Genomic DNA, 15,081 nt, shown 5'->3' with positions numbered 1-15,081 from the left:
TACCGCTATCCAGAACGAAGATGTGATTGCACCTAATCTGAGGTGAAAGCAAGAATTCTCTTTTATATATCATCGAAATGATTACTTTGTGTGCATGTAAATATACATAATATATAGAATGAACTATCGATCATTTAAATATTATTACAAATAAATATGTGTAAGATGTGGAAAAACCATAGAATGAAAGTTTGATACTTACGTATACCCGAATAACACTCACAATACCATCGCACGTACAACTATTATGCCAACTCCAATCCGGATATGGTCGTAAAAGTGGCCCCCCTGGTCCTATCTCATCTGTTACAGTCGCCAAGGTAGCAGGTGCACCAGGACCTAGTTCTCTTGACGCAGTAATGAATATTCTACCATCTATAAGAATATTAATTATAAATAATAAGAATAGTAAGGCTAATTAGAGCTATTCGCTGTAATTAGTTAATTATAAATATTAATTATAAATATTAACTATTAATTATAAATAGGACTCTCTTGTGTCAATAAAAGATATATTTATTACGCTAATTATATGACAGTGTTATTTCTTGCATTAACATAATTAAAGTATACATTTAAAAAAAAACGCATAAATATACAATATAATCAATAGTTAAATATTAAAGTAAGCTTTTGCTGTAATAAAGGCATCTCTACAGATAATCATTGCAACTTTTATAATTGCTATATCCATTTACCTTCTGCTTTGTCTACATCGTATAACGGGAACGCAGAACGATTGTACGTGCCAGAATTTATTGCGTCTTCCTTCTGTTCGTTACTTTCCCATGTGAAGTCGGCATATTTCCATTTGTATATATAATTTACTTTGATTCCAAAACCCTCAATTACCATACATAGAATTAATAGATCACGAAAGAGATACCTCATTTTTCCCTTTGTGTATAAGTTACAGATAATAATGTTGTAACTGAGGTATTATTTAAACCGGACTTTTCCTGTTAAGGTAGGATCTTATTTGAAGTTAGAATTCTGAATTTAAAAAAAAATATTGCGTAGGTGTTCTTTTAAATAAATATTTTTTGAAAATTAATCTATGAATAGTTATTATTTTGTGTTTGCTGAAATTACATCATGTTACGATATAGAGGTAGGAAAGAAATTTTAAATAAAATCTTGTAAAGAATTTCAATAATTTAACGACACACTGTTTGTTGAGAAGAAAGCATCTCTGATACGTTTGATCTATTTGTTTTTATTGTTAATAAAGTATATATCGCACAATATTTCTCTTTGTTTTATTTAATGAATTACATTTTATGTGTTTTTAAAATGTAATGATTTGCGATTAACAGCAATTTCTCCTTTAAGACACAGGCAGTTGTATATAGAAATAATATAGTAAAAATTTTTACATGTAAAATAATTGAATGCAATATTGAGGCGATTTTTTAAACTGCGTACGTCTTTTAAAAATAAAGTATAACTTTTTGGATTGCAAAAGTAAATATGTCGTCTACTGTAATTAACACATATATTGGAAATGCAACTAAATATCGCTTGCTATACTTCTTTTATACACTATTCTCATGAAAATACGTTTAAAAGCTTCATATTTTTACCGATAATAATAATTATGTGTTATAAAGGTCTTATGATAACATTTATAATGTAACATTTTTAACACCCGCATATCTACACATAAATATCAACTCAATGCTTTATTTTGTCAGTAAGGTCATCAGAATCGTATTATGTTTTAACTATCTTTATAATTGTGTACCGTAAGACAAATAAAAGAATTTTTTTTTTCTTCTTTTTATTATTAATCAAACAAAAATATATATAACGTATGCGGATCGAGAGTACATGTTGCACTAGTAGAATTGATGATTTTTGATTTAATATTTCATATGGCTGTATCTTACTTTGGCGTATATCGAAAGACGTGATAGTGTCTCTGGCAAAGTCCAAAACTGAAAGATACTTCTACAAGTCTCTTATCCAGAGCCACCAAAGTCCATTTTTTGTGGGTACATAGCTACTAAAATATATAAAATTTTGAATCGTACGTTATACGTTATAATTCTGAGATGCGGCATGTAACTTTCGGCCGATTTTTTAATCGCCTCCATCTTCCGCAGTCCCCCTCATCACACAATAATATATTATTATTATATAAAAAGGTTTAAATTTTTGAGTATCTTTTTTTGAATATGGCTTTGACCTTTTTATTTGTATGATATGATTTTTTTCAGATACCTATTTTACTCTTATCTTTTAACACAAAAAAATTAAATTTCAATACCGTTACTATTTGTAGTTTTTACTAAAACCAACAGCTTATAGACGTTAATAACATTATTTAAACGCATATTGATAAATACCTTATCTGTAATATTTATATAAGCAGATAAAGGATTTACACACAATAAAAAAAATAAATTTTAACATTTCGAAACACAAACCTCTAAAGAAATGTTTGATCAAAATTAAAATCGTTAAATATATTTTATTATAGCTAGACGTATATGTATATTGACAGTAAATGACAATAGAAATTAATGTCCTACAATAATTGTGTAGTTTCATTAATAAGGAAAAGTATTCTCGAGAGAGCGCTTATAAAAGTATAATAATGTCTCTTTTTTATTAATGACATTTTTTCAACAAGAATCGAAGAAGTGAAAAAGTATTTCCAATATAATGCAATCAAATGTTTTACGAATGCTTGAAATACACTATTAATAAATATAATAAACGTTATAAGGCTCTATCAGTATAAAACAATGTTTATAAAAGAAGGGCAAGGAGCCATTAAACTAATTACGAAATTTAAATTTAAATGACAACAATTATACACAGAAATTTAAAATAATTTAAAGAAATTTAATATGAATATAAGTTTCGACTTCGATCGGATCATTCTCAATCACACGAGTATGATCCTATCGAGTCGAAACTTATATTTATATTAAATTTTTTTGAATTATTTTAAATTTCTGTGTACTATTGTTATTATTTAAATTTAAATTTCGTAATTGTTTTATTGGCTCTTTGAGCTCCTTCTTCTATATTATTAATAGATTTTCGGAATAAAGATTCCAATGGGTTTGATTTCTATGTTTATTATTAATTGTTAGGGATTCTAAGTATTTAAATTTGGGATTGCTGTCTTTTTAACGCACGCCCTTGCGTTCAGGTTTCCAAGCGAAGATCTAGTGTGGCGCTTGTTGTATGGCGCTGTATGTATGGTGAATGAGTAACGTCGGTCTTTTGGCGCGTCAGATTTCTCTCGTTCTTTTCAAAATGAACAACGTTTTTAGCTTGCGTACATTACGTTCAATATGTGTATACTTTATTTGTGAGAAAATATAAATTTACAACCTTGTTAAGTGTGTCATCATTGGATTAACTAAATAGCGGATACTCATATTGCATGATATCCCGTAACCGGCAAATTTAGTCGGCAACAATTAATAACATTAATAAAGTGAGTTTTGTTGCAGCATAATTCTTCTTTTTGATTTTACAGTTTGCATATGTTTTTCTAAAATGCAATGAATGACTTTGGACTGTAATTACTCTTTAAATCACGGAATGCAATAAGCAACGGTACGAGCAAGTATCTTAAATTGTGTACATCTTTCAATAATTAATATTTCTTTTACGTAGTTATATATTATAACATTTTGCATAGCAACAGTAAAACAATACGACTGTATAATACATATAGACACGTATATCGAAAATGCAATTGTGTAATTATACTAGCTAATTATATAATTTCTTTAATGCAATACGTAAGTGTCTTTAAAAGGACTCATTATACAAACCTATATAGTTAACGGCAGTAAAAGTATTATCGATGTTATTATAAAAATTATGATTTATATTTGTGCAAATTAATTATTGACCTTTTTTGATCATTTTTGACATTTATTTAACAAAACATGAATACAAACTCAATGTTCAAAGTAATCTCCCTTACTAAATACAATAAAGAAATTAATGACCAATAACATCAAAGAACTTTACAACAGTGGCATACCTGCTTTTTCTACTGAACGTAGTCATTGACAAACTATTGGTTAAGGTTTGGGGATATATTGGGCCAATTTTATGTGTATAAATTTTGCTATTAAAGATGTAGAGCATGATACATAATAATCTTTATATTATTTAAGGGGATCCTAAAGACGATTATTCATTTTTATGCAGACGATTACGTATCATTGACACATTACGACATCAATATCTCACTCCCGCACGCCATACATATACATAAACTTTTGTATAGCAATTACGTTTTAGTTCGACTTCTAAATCCAATTTTGAAAACTTCACGCTATTTCTTCATGCAAATTAAGTTTGTCTGTCGATTATTATATCGTAAATACAAATTGCACAGTTTTTAGATAAAAATTGTCACGATGTGCAACGATGTGACAGCTCTGGAGTGTCATATTGGTCTAAGCCAAGTTAAAGCAGAACTTAATTTCTAATTGTTTTGTCGTTTATTCAATTTACAGAACGTATTCATTCCTCATTTTTTTTAGATGAGTTGTTCGAATACATACCTCTCGTATAATATTCGAGTTGGCAATACTACCTCCCATTCGAACACTCCGGATACTGAAGGGATATGTACGATTGTAACAGAGTGCGTTTAACATCTCGAGGGTTTAAAATAAATAAAATTCATTGTATTATTTCAAAAAAAATTGTACGTTTATTGTAAACAAAATTAACAATCTTTTGAAATTATTATAAATCTTACAAGAGAGCGAGCAAAAGAAATTTAAATAAATGATCTAAAATTTATTAATAAATATCTTCACATATTCTAAAAGACATTATTATTTAAATAATATTCGTATAAATCCTTATTCTCTGAATAATTGTGAAATCAAAAATATATTCTCCAGTGACTTTATAAAATAACATAATAATTTAAGTAACTCATCAACAACTGATTAAAAATCTACTAACATTAAATAATAGATTTAATATTTTGTAAATAAAAAAAACGGAACAATAAATTATGACTATAATCGAATACGGCTTGAAATTACTGTATTTGTGTGAAGAGGCTCTATTGCAGAATTTTCTTATAATATAATAAAAATTAAAAATGTCGATCTCGATGAAAAACAACATTTTTTAACTTAATCAGATTTTACGAACAAAAAAAATTGATTATTTTTGCACATTTTTTTCCTAATAGAAAATTTCAAGACGAACAATATCATGTGGTTATTTTTTGCTTTTAAGTAATTTAAATGGAAGCTATATAATCAACTAAACACATTTGCCAAAATAAATAAATTTAAAATATTAATAAATTTATATTTTAAAAGTTAACAGAGATAAAAATCTAAAAAAAATGCTTATGACACTAACATTTGCGAATATTTATACCTAATGAAGAATGTATTGCAATTATTATTTTAATTTTTTTTACTTCTTAAAATTCATCATAATTTTTGTGGCATTAAAAATGAACCGATCGGAGTCGAAACATTTTTATGACTGTTTAAATTAAATAGATCGTTAATTTGACTTGGCTCTTTGCCTTCTTTATATTTATAATGTTCTAAAAAGAAAAACTAAATTTACGTATTTTAATCCGAAGAATATATTGAATAATCAGTTAAAAGATCGGCAAGGATCAGTGACGAAGGCCATCCGATTTAGCGTGATTTACACACATGTAATACGTATGTATATATAATTCTTCCATATACATATATACATAACGTAAACTTACATATAACATAACTAAAAATTAAAATTATTGTTATAACATACGACCGCAGAATCGAAATTGTAATTAACACTTAAATATTCAATAATATAAGTGTCTATTTATATCTATACGAATGACAACTAACATATCGTGTTTCAAGAAATCGAATCCATCTTTTTTTGTATTTTTGTTAAGTCCATTTCGAAATAACGGATGTTTATTTCATTTAAGTTTACAGTACCAAGAGCGAAACGTTGAAATCTATCTGATAGACCAATTAGCTTATTCCAATAACATGAAGCTTTTAACGAACTTATAGCTTGCAATTTTTCATCATTTTGTGCAAGTGTTACCTGAAAATATTTATTCTTTTAAAGTAGAAAATCGTATAAAAGCGATAAAGTTTTAAAATTATTAATGTAGTTAAAACTAATTTATAGTCTTTAACGTAAAAAATAATTTTGGATAACTTACCGTGTTTGCATTAGGTTTTTTAAAAACATTTGTTCCCAAAATGGAAATACCATCATTATCACTATAAAATATTGAATGTCCTGCTGATGCTATTTGTCCCGAATCGTTTGGTATTTTAATCGCAACTTTAGTTAGTTCATTAGCCATTTTTTTATTTGGACATTTTAGTAACGATTTGATTTTTATTTTATAAATTTTCATTCCCGGGTTAGTAAGATAATAAAGTTCTAAAATATAAAAAATATAAAAATTAACAAAATAATATTGATATCTTGAAACGAAATTGTTAATTTTTTAATAAATTGTTACAAACACGCGTTCACACAAAGGAACATAATCATAATACAATATTAAACAACAAAAGGGAAATGAATGTAAGTGTAAGTATGAGAGTTTACACATAATATTGAAATTAAGATTCTCTGAGTATCTGTAATGAATATATAATCAAATAAAATGATACAAAATTACAATTAAAGTAATATTCATTGTGTTAAAAAGTGAGTACTTACCATCATAAAGAGTTACTATACTCCAGATACCGCCATTATAAGGAACTTTTTGATTTGCTATGGAAACAAAGCTTTCAGTGGGTATCATGTAATCAGATTCTACCCTGCACATTCTCTTTGCAGATGAGTCGTACACCACTAAACCTTTACCTTGTACATCAGCCATGAATATCTGCAGGTTTTGACAAATATCTTTATTTATATTAATTTTATTATAAATAAATCATTTAAAACGCAAAATACGAGGTGTACGTATTCTTAAACGTATAATTAAATAATATTTGCTTTGTCAAATATGAATATATATTATTATGATGTATTGAGGAGATGTCATACTAACAATCATTTTATCCAGAAAATGTGTGCATTCACAGGGAACATAAACGAAAAGCGCTGTCAATAACCCAGTACCCGTTGTATTACTAGCAATATCAAATGGAATATAAATAGTTTTTATTAGCATATCATTTTTCAAGTTAAAGATCATCAGTTTTGGATTACAAATCTGGTCAGGCCCAATTTTACCGCTATCCAGAACGAAGATGTGATTGCACCTAATCTGAGGTGAAAACAAGAATTCTCTTTTATATATCATCGAAATGATTACTTTGTGTGCATGTAAATATACATAATATATAGAATGAACTATCGATCATTTAAATATTATTACAAATAAATATGTGTAAGATGTGGAAAAACCATAGAATGAAAGTTTGATACTTACGTATACCCGAATAACACTCACAATACCATCGCACGTACAACTATTATGCCAACTCCAATCCGGATATGGTCGTAAAAGTGGCCCCCCTGGTCCTATCTCATCTGTTACAGTCGCCAAGGTAGCAGGTGCACCAGGACCTAGTTCTCTTGACGCAGTAATGAATATTCTACCATCTATAAGAATATTAATTATAAATAATAAGAATAGTAAGGCTAATTAGAGCTATTCGCTGTAATTAGTTAATTATAAATATTAATTATAAATATTAACTATTAATTATAAATAGGACTCTCTTGTGTCAATAAAAGATATATTTATTACGCTAATTATATGACAGTGTTATTTCTTGCATTAACATAATTAAAGTATACATTTAAAAAAAAACGCATAAATATACAATATAATCAATAGTTAAATATTAAAGTAAGCTTTTGCTGTAATAAAGGCATCTCTACAGATAATCATTGCAACTTTTATAATTGCTATATCCATTTACCTTCTGCTTTGTCTACATCGTATAACGGGAACGCAGAACGATTGTACGTGCCAGAATTTATTGCGTCTTCCTTCTGTTCGTTACTTTCCCATGTGAAGTCGGCATATTTCCATTTGTATATATAATTTACTTTGATTCCAAAACCCTCAATTACCATACATAGAATTAATAGATCACGAAAGAGATACCTCATTTCTCCCTTTGTGTACCTACAAGTTGCAGACAATAATGTTGTCACTGAGGTGTTATTTAAACGGAACTTTTCCTGTTAAGATACGGGTCTTATTTGAAGTTAGAATTCTGAATTTTTAGAAAAATATTGCATACGTTTTCTTTTGAATAAATATGTTTTGCATATTAATCTATTAATAGTTATTATTTTGTAACAAATATTGTTTGTTTATTGCATATAAAATTTTACAATTATACACAAATAGCGAGGCGCCAGCAAATCTGCTGCTATAAAGCCTCCCAGTATGATAAAAGAAACAAACAATTATTAGTAGCGCAAAAATAAGATTTAACATTATGATATTACAAAATTTTAAACAGTAATGCACGCAAAATTGGCGGAGAGGAACATATTAGAATTCGAAACACAAATAAAATGAACAAAGACGAAAACACAGAGAGAACGTGTATGAACATATGTAACTACTTATTGAACTGCATACAGCGTTATTAGTATTACAAAGTCAATATGTATTCTAAAGCACGTGATCGGAAGGAAGGAAACAAATAATAGAATCTTAATTTTTAATTTATTATTTTGTGTTTGCTGAAATTACAACATGTTACGATATAGAGGTAGGAAAGAAATTTTGAATTAAATCTTGTAATGAATTTCAATAAGTTAACGACACTGTTTTTTGAGAAGAAAGCATCTCTGATGCGTTTGATCTATTTGTTTTTATTGTTAATAAAATAGATATTGATGCAGTACAATATTTCTCGTCGTTTTTTGTAATGAATTACGTTTTATATGTTCTTAAAATGTAATAATGTGCGATTAACAGCAATTTCTCTTTTAAGACACAGACAGTTGTATATAGAAGAACAATAGTAAAAATTTTTACATGTTAAAATAGAATGCAATGTCGAGGCGAATTTTGAAACTGCGTACGTTTTTTAAAAACAAATATAATTTTTGGGTTGCAAATGTAAATATACTCTAATTAACACATATATTGCAAATGCAACTAAAGATCGCTTGCTACTTCTTTTATACACTATTCTCATGAAGATATTTTTAAAAGCTTCATTTTTCTACCGATAATAATAACTAAGTGTTATAAAGGTCTTATGATAACATTTATAATACATTTTTGACACTCGCATATCTACACATAAATAACAACTAAATGCTTCATTTTATCAGTAAGGTCATCAAAAACGTATTATGTTTTAACTATCTTTATAATTGTGTATCGTAAGATAAAAAAAAGTAATTTTTTTTATTTCTTTTTATTAACAATCAGACAGATCGTATAACGTATACGGATTGAAAGTACATGTTGCAAGTCTTCCAATTGATCTCTCGAACTGGTAGAATTGATAATTTTTGCCTTAATATTTCATATGGCCGTATCTTACTTTGGCATATATCAAAAGACGTGGTAGTGTCTCTGGTAAAATCCAGAACTGAAAGACTTTACTACAAGTCTTTTTTCCAGAGCCACCAAAGTCCATTTTTCGGGGGTGCATAACTACTAAAATATAAAAAATTTCGTATCTAACGTTATATATGATATATGTCCTGAAACGCGGCACCGTGACGAGTAATTTTAACTAAAAAAATATATAATCGTTCTGGAAACACAAACAGTATTTTTAGTCAAGCCATCCTAAAATACAAACAGTCGAAAAGTGATTATTTTGATGAGAAATGAAGTAATGTGTACTTCTCCTTCTCCTTCAACTTCTTCTATGTCCGCAGTCATATGCATCTCTCTTCTGACTCACTTTTCACTCACACCTCCACTTTCATCTCAAATTCGACCCACCGCACCTCCTCCAGTCCCCACCCTACCACCTCTTTCTCGCCGTATTTCTGTCTGTTTCGTTATAGAAAATATTTTTAAATCATTTTTTTATATATATTTGAGATATATTTGTACTCTAAAAAGTAAGTGATATACGAAAAAAATCATATCTTAAAAGTGAAAAGATCAATCCATGTTCAAAAAATGATAAACAAAAATTTAAACCTTTCTATCTAATAATAATATATTACCACGAAAAGTATTTGATATATTATTAATCATCAACATGTCTAAAATAAAATAGAATATCCAAATTGCATGACATCAAGGCCATCGTTTCAAGTCTTTTCATGACTAAATCGGCAACGATGGGTGACAACGGAGAGCCCATGGGTGTGCCGAAACATTGTTTATAAATCTTCTGATTAAATACAAAATAAGACGAATCTAAAATAAATCTAACAGAATACAAAACTAAGAAGGGCAAAGAGCCAAAAAAAAAATCTAACAGACTCCAACAATTCATTCTTTGACAATGAGCAATTCCTAGAAATAAAATTCCAATGTTCGTTTATACAGTCTATGGCCATGTCTGTTGGAACATTTGTAAAAAGCGATATTACATCTAATGAAATTAATTTGTGATGAGGTGAAGTTTTTATTGTTTTTAATTTTTCAACAAGCTGAAAACTATTTTTGATAAAACTATCGGCTTTAGGAATAGATATAAAAAGAATGTTATGTAAGAGAATGCTGCCAAAGAATGTAGAGGACTGCCCGCAGGTGATACTATAATTCTTAACGGGCAATTAGAGTTTTATGGATTAGTTTATCCATAACTCCTCCTTTCACTCTCGTCCTTTCACCCATTACTCCTTTCACCCTCGTCTCCAATTCACATTAGAAATCGGAAACAAAAAATTAGAATTTTTAGACACTTCAATCTCTATAATTGATAATCATTTTATATTTGACTGGTACCGTAAGCCTACGTTTTCAGGGAGATTTCTTAACTTTTTTTCCAATCACCCTATTTCTCAAAAGAAAGGCACAATTTACTAGTTGGTTGATAGAGTTATTTTACTTTCTGACTTGAATTTTCATACAAAAAATCTAAAATTTATCATTAACATTATATTAAATAATGACTATCCTTTATCTTTCATTTTTGACACAGTCAACCAACGATTAAAACACCTGAATAAAAATATAAATAAAAATAATCATACATTAAATCATGATACCACCAACAGTGAGGATGGTAATATTAATAAAAAATGACTTCCTGGCTGACTGTACCATTCATTCCTTCACAAACAGAAAAATTTAAACGTTTTAATAATAATGATATCAGAGTATCGTTTCATAGTGCTAACAAAATGCGTAAATATATTAAAGTTCAAAAAGATACACGTCCACATACTTTTAGAAACAATGTAGTGTATAAAGTACAGTGTCACGATTGCGATGCTTCGTATGTCGGATAGACGAGCAGACAATTGAAAACTAGAATTACAGAACATTGTAATCACTTTAGACATAACACTTCTGTTATAACTAAGCATAGACTTAATTATGGTCATGATTTTCAATGGGACAACATAAAAATTTTAAATGAAGAACCTTGTTATAGAAAACGCATAATATCTGAAATGCTTCATATTAAAAGACAGAATAATAGTCTTAACTTACAAACAGATACTGAAAGTCTTCATGACGCTTATGTACCCATTGTAAATAAAGTTTGACTTTCTAATATTGATAATTGTTGGTCTTTTGCTCAGACTGCATCTGTTACTTAATGTTATTAGTTGATCGACACAATGTCTGCAATGTGCAGACTTTTGTGAGTTTTCTTGCAGAAATTTTGACATAATTTGTTTAACATCTATAAAGAAAGTTTGTTACCATCTTTTCAGAGATGTAATTATACATTGACTTCTCAGTCATGTATAATTGTAATGCCAAATCTGTTGGAGACTCACGGAAGTAGAATGAAGACTGTACTATTTAATTTCTGCGAATGATTTTGTCCACCGTTTTTTAACGTCTGAAGAGGGCTCAAACCTAGAGCCGAAACTTGTAGCGATATGTATTCAATTTTAAGTAATTTTTATATTTATATATTTTTTTATACTTAGTTTTATATTTATATATTTTTTTACTTTTCAAATTTTAATTAAATGTACTGACAGTTTAGTATTATTTTTAAAAGTAAATTTATTGTTTGACTCTTATATCGTCCTTTTTTATTTATATTGATTATTTTTATATTGAGAGTTCTTGTTTATTTTCAACTTATACATATTTTAATTTAAACATATTGAAAAATCAGTAAAAAGGTCGGCAAGGTTCGATGATGAAGGCCGTCCGATTTAGAATGATTTACGCACACGTAATATGTATGTATATATAATTCTTCCGTATACATATGCACATAACGTAAACTTACATATAACATAACTAATAATTAAAATTATTGTTATAACATACGATCGTAGAATGGAAATCGTAACTAATACTTAAATATTCAATAATATAAATGTCTGTTAATATGATATATACGAATGATAACTAACATATCGTATTTCAAGAAATCGAATCCATCTTTTTTTGTATTTTTGCTAAGTCCATTTCGAAATAACGGAAGTTTATTTCATTTAAGTTTACAGTACCAAGAACGAAAAGATGAAATCTATCTGATAGACCAATTAGCTTATTCCAATAAAATGAAGCTTTTAACGAACTTATAGCTTGCAATTTTTCATCGTTTTGTGCAAGTGTTACCTGAAAATTAATATAAAGACGATAAAATTTTATAATTATTAATGCAGTTAAAACTAATCTAATATAGTCTTTAACGTAAAAAATAATTTTGGATATTTTACCGTGTTTGCATCAGATTTTTTAAACACATTCGTTCCCAAAATGATATTACGATCAGTATCACTATAAAATATTGAATGTCCTGCTGACGCTATTTGTCCTGAATAGCTTGGTAATTTAATCGCAACTTTAGTTTGTTGATTAGCCGTTTTTTTACTTGGACATTTTAGTAATGACTCGATTTTTATTTTATAAATTTTCATTCCCGGTGTAGTAAAATAATAAAGTTCTAAAATATAAAGAAATGTATAAAATATCACAAAAATTAACAAAATAATATTGATAACCTGAAACAATTATAATTTTAACTTAAACGAAACAATTATAATTTTTTTATATTGTTACAAACATGCATTCACACAAAGGTACATAATCATAAAACAATTTAAACAAAAAATAGAAACGAACGTAAGTGTAAATATGAGAGTTTACTATAATACTGCAGTTAAGATTCTGAGTATCTGTCATGTATCTATAATAAGATAAAATAATTCAAATTACAATTAAAATAATATTTATTGTGTTAGAAATCGAGAACTCACCATCGTGAAGGGTTACTATACTGAATACACCGCCTTCGTAAGGAAATTTTTGATTTACTATGGAAATAAAGTTTCCAGTGGGTATCATGTAATCAGATTCTATCCTGCACATACTCTTTGTAGATGAGTCATATACCACTAAACCTTTGCCTCGTACATCAGCCATGAATACCTGCAGGTTTTGATAAATGTGTCTTTATGCATTTAAATTAATTTTATTATAATTAAATCATTTAGAACGCAAAATACGAGGTGTATGTATTGTTAAACGCATAATTAAATAATATTTGCTTTGTCAAACATGAATATATATTATTATGATTTATTGAGGAGAGGACATACTAACAATCATTTTATCCAGAAAATGCGTACATTCACAGGAAACATAAACGAAAGGCGCTATCAATACCCCAGTACCCGTTGTATTACTAGCAATATCAAATGGAATATAAATAGTTTTTACTAGCGTATCATTTTTCAAGTTAAAGATCAACAGTTTTGGATTACAAATCTGGTCAGGCCCAATTGTACCGCTATCCAGAACGAAGATGTGATTGCACCTAATCTGAGGTGAAAACAAGAATTCTCTTTTACACATCATCGAAATGATTACGTTGTGTGTATGTAAATATACATAATATAGAATGTACTATCGATCATTCAAATATTATTACAAATGGATATGTATAAGATGTGAAAAAAACCATAGAATGAAAATTTGATACTTACGTATACCCGTATAACACTCACAATACCATCGCACGTACAATTACTATTATGCCAACTCCAATCCGGATATGGTCGTAAAAGTGGCCCTCCTGGTCCTATCTCATCTGTTACAGTCGCCAAAGTAGCAGGTGCACCAGGACCTAGTTCTCTCGAAGCAGTAACGAATATTCTACCATCTATAAGAATATTAATTATAAATAGAACTCCCTTGTGTCAATAAAAGATATATTTATTACGCTAATTTTATGATAGTGTTATTTGTTGCATTAATATCATGGAAATATACATGTTAAAACAAAGAAATATACAATATGATCAATAGTTAAATATTAAAGTAAGCTTTTGCTGTAATAAAGGTATTTCTACAAATATAATTAATGCAACTTTGATAATTGCTATTTACCTTCTGCTTTGTCTACATCAAATAACGGGCACGTAGAACGATTGTACGTGCCAGAATTTATTGCGTCTTCCTTCTGTTCGTTACTTTCCCATACGAAGTCAGCATATTTCCATTCATATATATAATTTACTTTGATTCCAAAACTCGTAATTACCATACATAGAATTAACAGGTCACAAAAGAGATACCTCATTTTTCCCTTTGTGTATAGGTTGCAGACAATAATGTTGTCACTGAGATATTAAATAAAACGGGACTTTTCCTGTTAAGATAGTGTCTTAATTGAAGATAGAATTTTATTTTTTAAAAAAAATTTACATGTGTTCTTTTGAATAAATATTTTTTGAAAATTAATCTATTAATAGTTATTATTTTGTGTTTGCTGAAATTACATTATGTTACGATATAGAGGTAGGAAAGAAATTTTGAATAAAATCTTGTAAAGAATATGAATAAATTAGCGACACACTGTTTTTTGAGAAGAAATCGTCTCTGATGCGTTTGATCTATTTATTTTTATTATTAATAAAGTATATATTGACGCATCACAATATTTCTCTTTGTTTTATGTAATGAATTATATTTTATATGTTCTTAAGATGTAATGATTTGCGATTAACAGC

The 15,081-nt window shown here is 28.2% G+C and overlaps 3 protein-coding genes across 3 annotated transcripts; all 3 read right to left on the bottom strand.

Annotated features, from left to right (window-relative positions):
- Nucleotides 1-32: 32 nt before the first annotated feature.
- On the bottom strand, nt 33-891 carry LOC108778556 (major royal jelly protein 3-like). The gene is made up of 3 exons (XM_018545767.1): nt 699-891; nt 241-375; nt 33-37 (listed from the first exon to the last, which is right to left on the bottom strand). The coding sequence occupies exons 1-3, from the start codon at nt 889-891 to the stop codon at nt 33-35; spliced, it is 333 nt and encodes a 110-aa protein (XP_018401269.1).
- A 4,974-nt stretch (nt 892-5,865) lies between these two features.
- LOC108778555 (major royal jelly protein 1) lies at nt 5,866-8,109 on the bottom strand. The gene is made up of 6 exons (XM_018545766.1): nt 7,917-8,109; nt 7,421-7,593; nt 7,037-7,255; nt 6,697-6,868; nt 6,185-6,411; nt 5,866-6,063 (listed from the first exon to the last, which is right to left on the bottom strand). Exons 1-6 carry the CDS (start codon nt 8,107-8,109, stop codon nt 5,866-5,868), a joined length of 1,182 nt encoding a protein of 393 aa, XP_018401268.1.
- Nucleotides 8,110-12,487: 4,378 nt separating this feature from the next.
- LOC108778554 (major royal jelly protein 1-like) lies at nt 12,488-14,651 on the bottom strand. The gene is made up of 6 exons (XM_018545765.1): nt 14,459-14,651; nt 14,056-14,231; nt 13,673-13,891; nt 13,327-13,498; nt 12,787-13,013; nt 12,488-12,685 (listed from the first exon to the last, which is right to left on the bottom strand). The coding sequence occupies exons 1-6, from the start codon at nt 14,649-14,651 to the stop codon at nt 12,488-12,490; spliced, it is 1,185 nt and encodes a 394-aa protein (XP_018401267.1).
- Nucleotides 14,652-15,081: the final 430 nt, after the last annotated feature.

The sequence above is a fragment of the Cyphomyrmex costatus genome, unplaced genomic scaffold (genome assembly GCF_001594065.2).
Source record: "Cyphomyrmex costatus isolate MS0001 unplaced genomic scaffold, Ccosl1.0 scaffold502, whole genome shotgun sequence".
In the NCBI taxonomy this organism is placed as follows: domain Eukaryota; kingdom Metazoa; phylum Arthropoda; class Insecta; order Hymenoptera; family Formicidae; genus Cyphomyrmex; species Cyphomyrmex costatus.
This window is presented reverse-complemented; position numbering and strand designations above follow the sequence as displayed.

Bases quoted from the DNA above. Each gene is read 5' to 3' on its own strand.
- LOC108778556 (XM_018545767.1), bottom strand. From the start codon at position 891: ATGAGGTATCTCTTTCGTGATCTATTAATTCTATGTATGGTAATTGAG. The intron at 376-698 runs GTAAATGGATAT...ATATTCTTATAG, and splicing joins CGATGTAGACAAAGCAGAAG to ATGGTAGAATATTCATTACT.
- LOC108778555 (XM_018545766.1), bottom strand. From the start codon at position 8,109: ATGAGGTATCTCTTTCGTGATCTATTAATTCTATGTATGGTAATTGAG. The intron at 6,412-6,696 runs GTAAGTACTCAC...TTTATATTTTAG, and splicing joins TATAGTAACTCTTTATGATG to AACTTTATTATCTTACTAAC. The intron at 6,064-6,184 runs GTAAGTTATCCA...AAATATTTTCAG, and splicing joins AAAAACCTAATGCAAACACG to GTAACACTTGCACAAAATGA.
- LOC108778554 (XM_018545765.1), bottom strand. From the start codon at position 14,651: ATGAGGTATCTCTTTTGTGACCTGTTAATTCTATGTATGGTAATTACG. The intron at 14,232-14,458 runs GTAAATAGCAAT...ATATTCTTATAG, and splicing joins TGATGTAGACAAAGCAGAAG to ATGGTAGAATATTCGTTACT. The intron at 13,499-13,672 runs GTTAGTATGTCC...CAAAACCTGCAG, and splicing joins ATTTTCTGGATAAAATGATT to GTATTCATGGCTGATGTACG.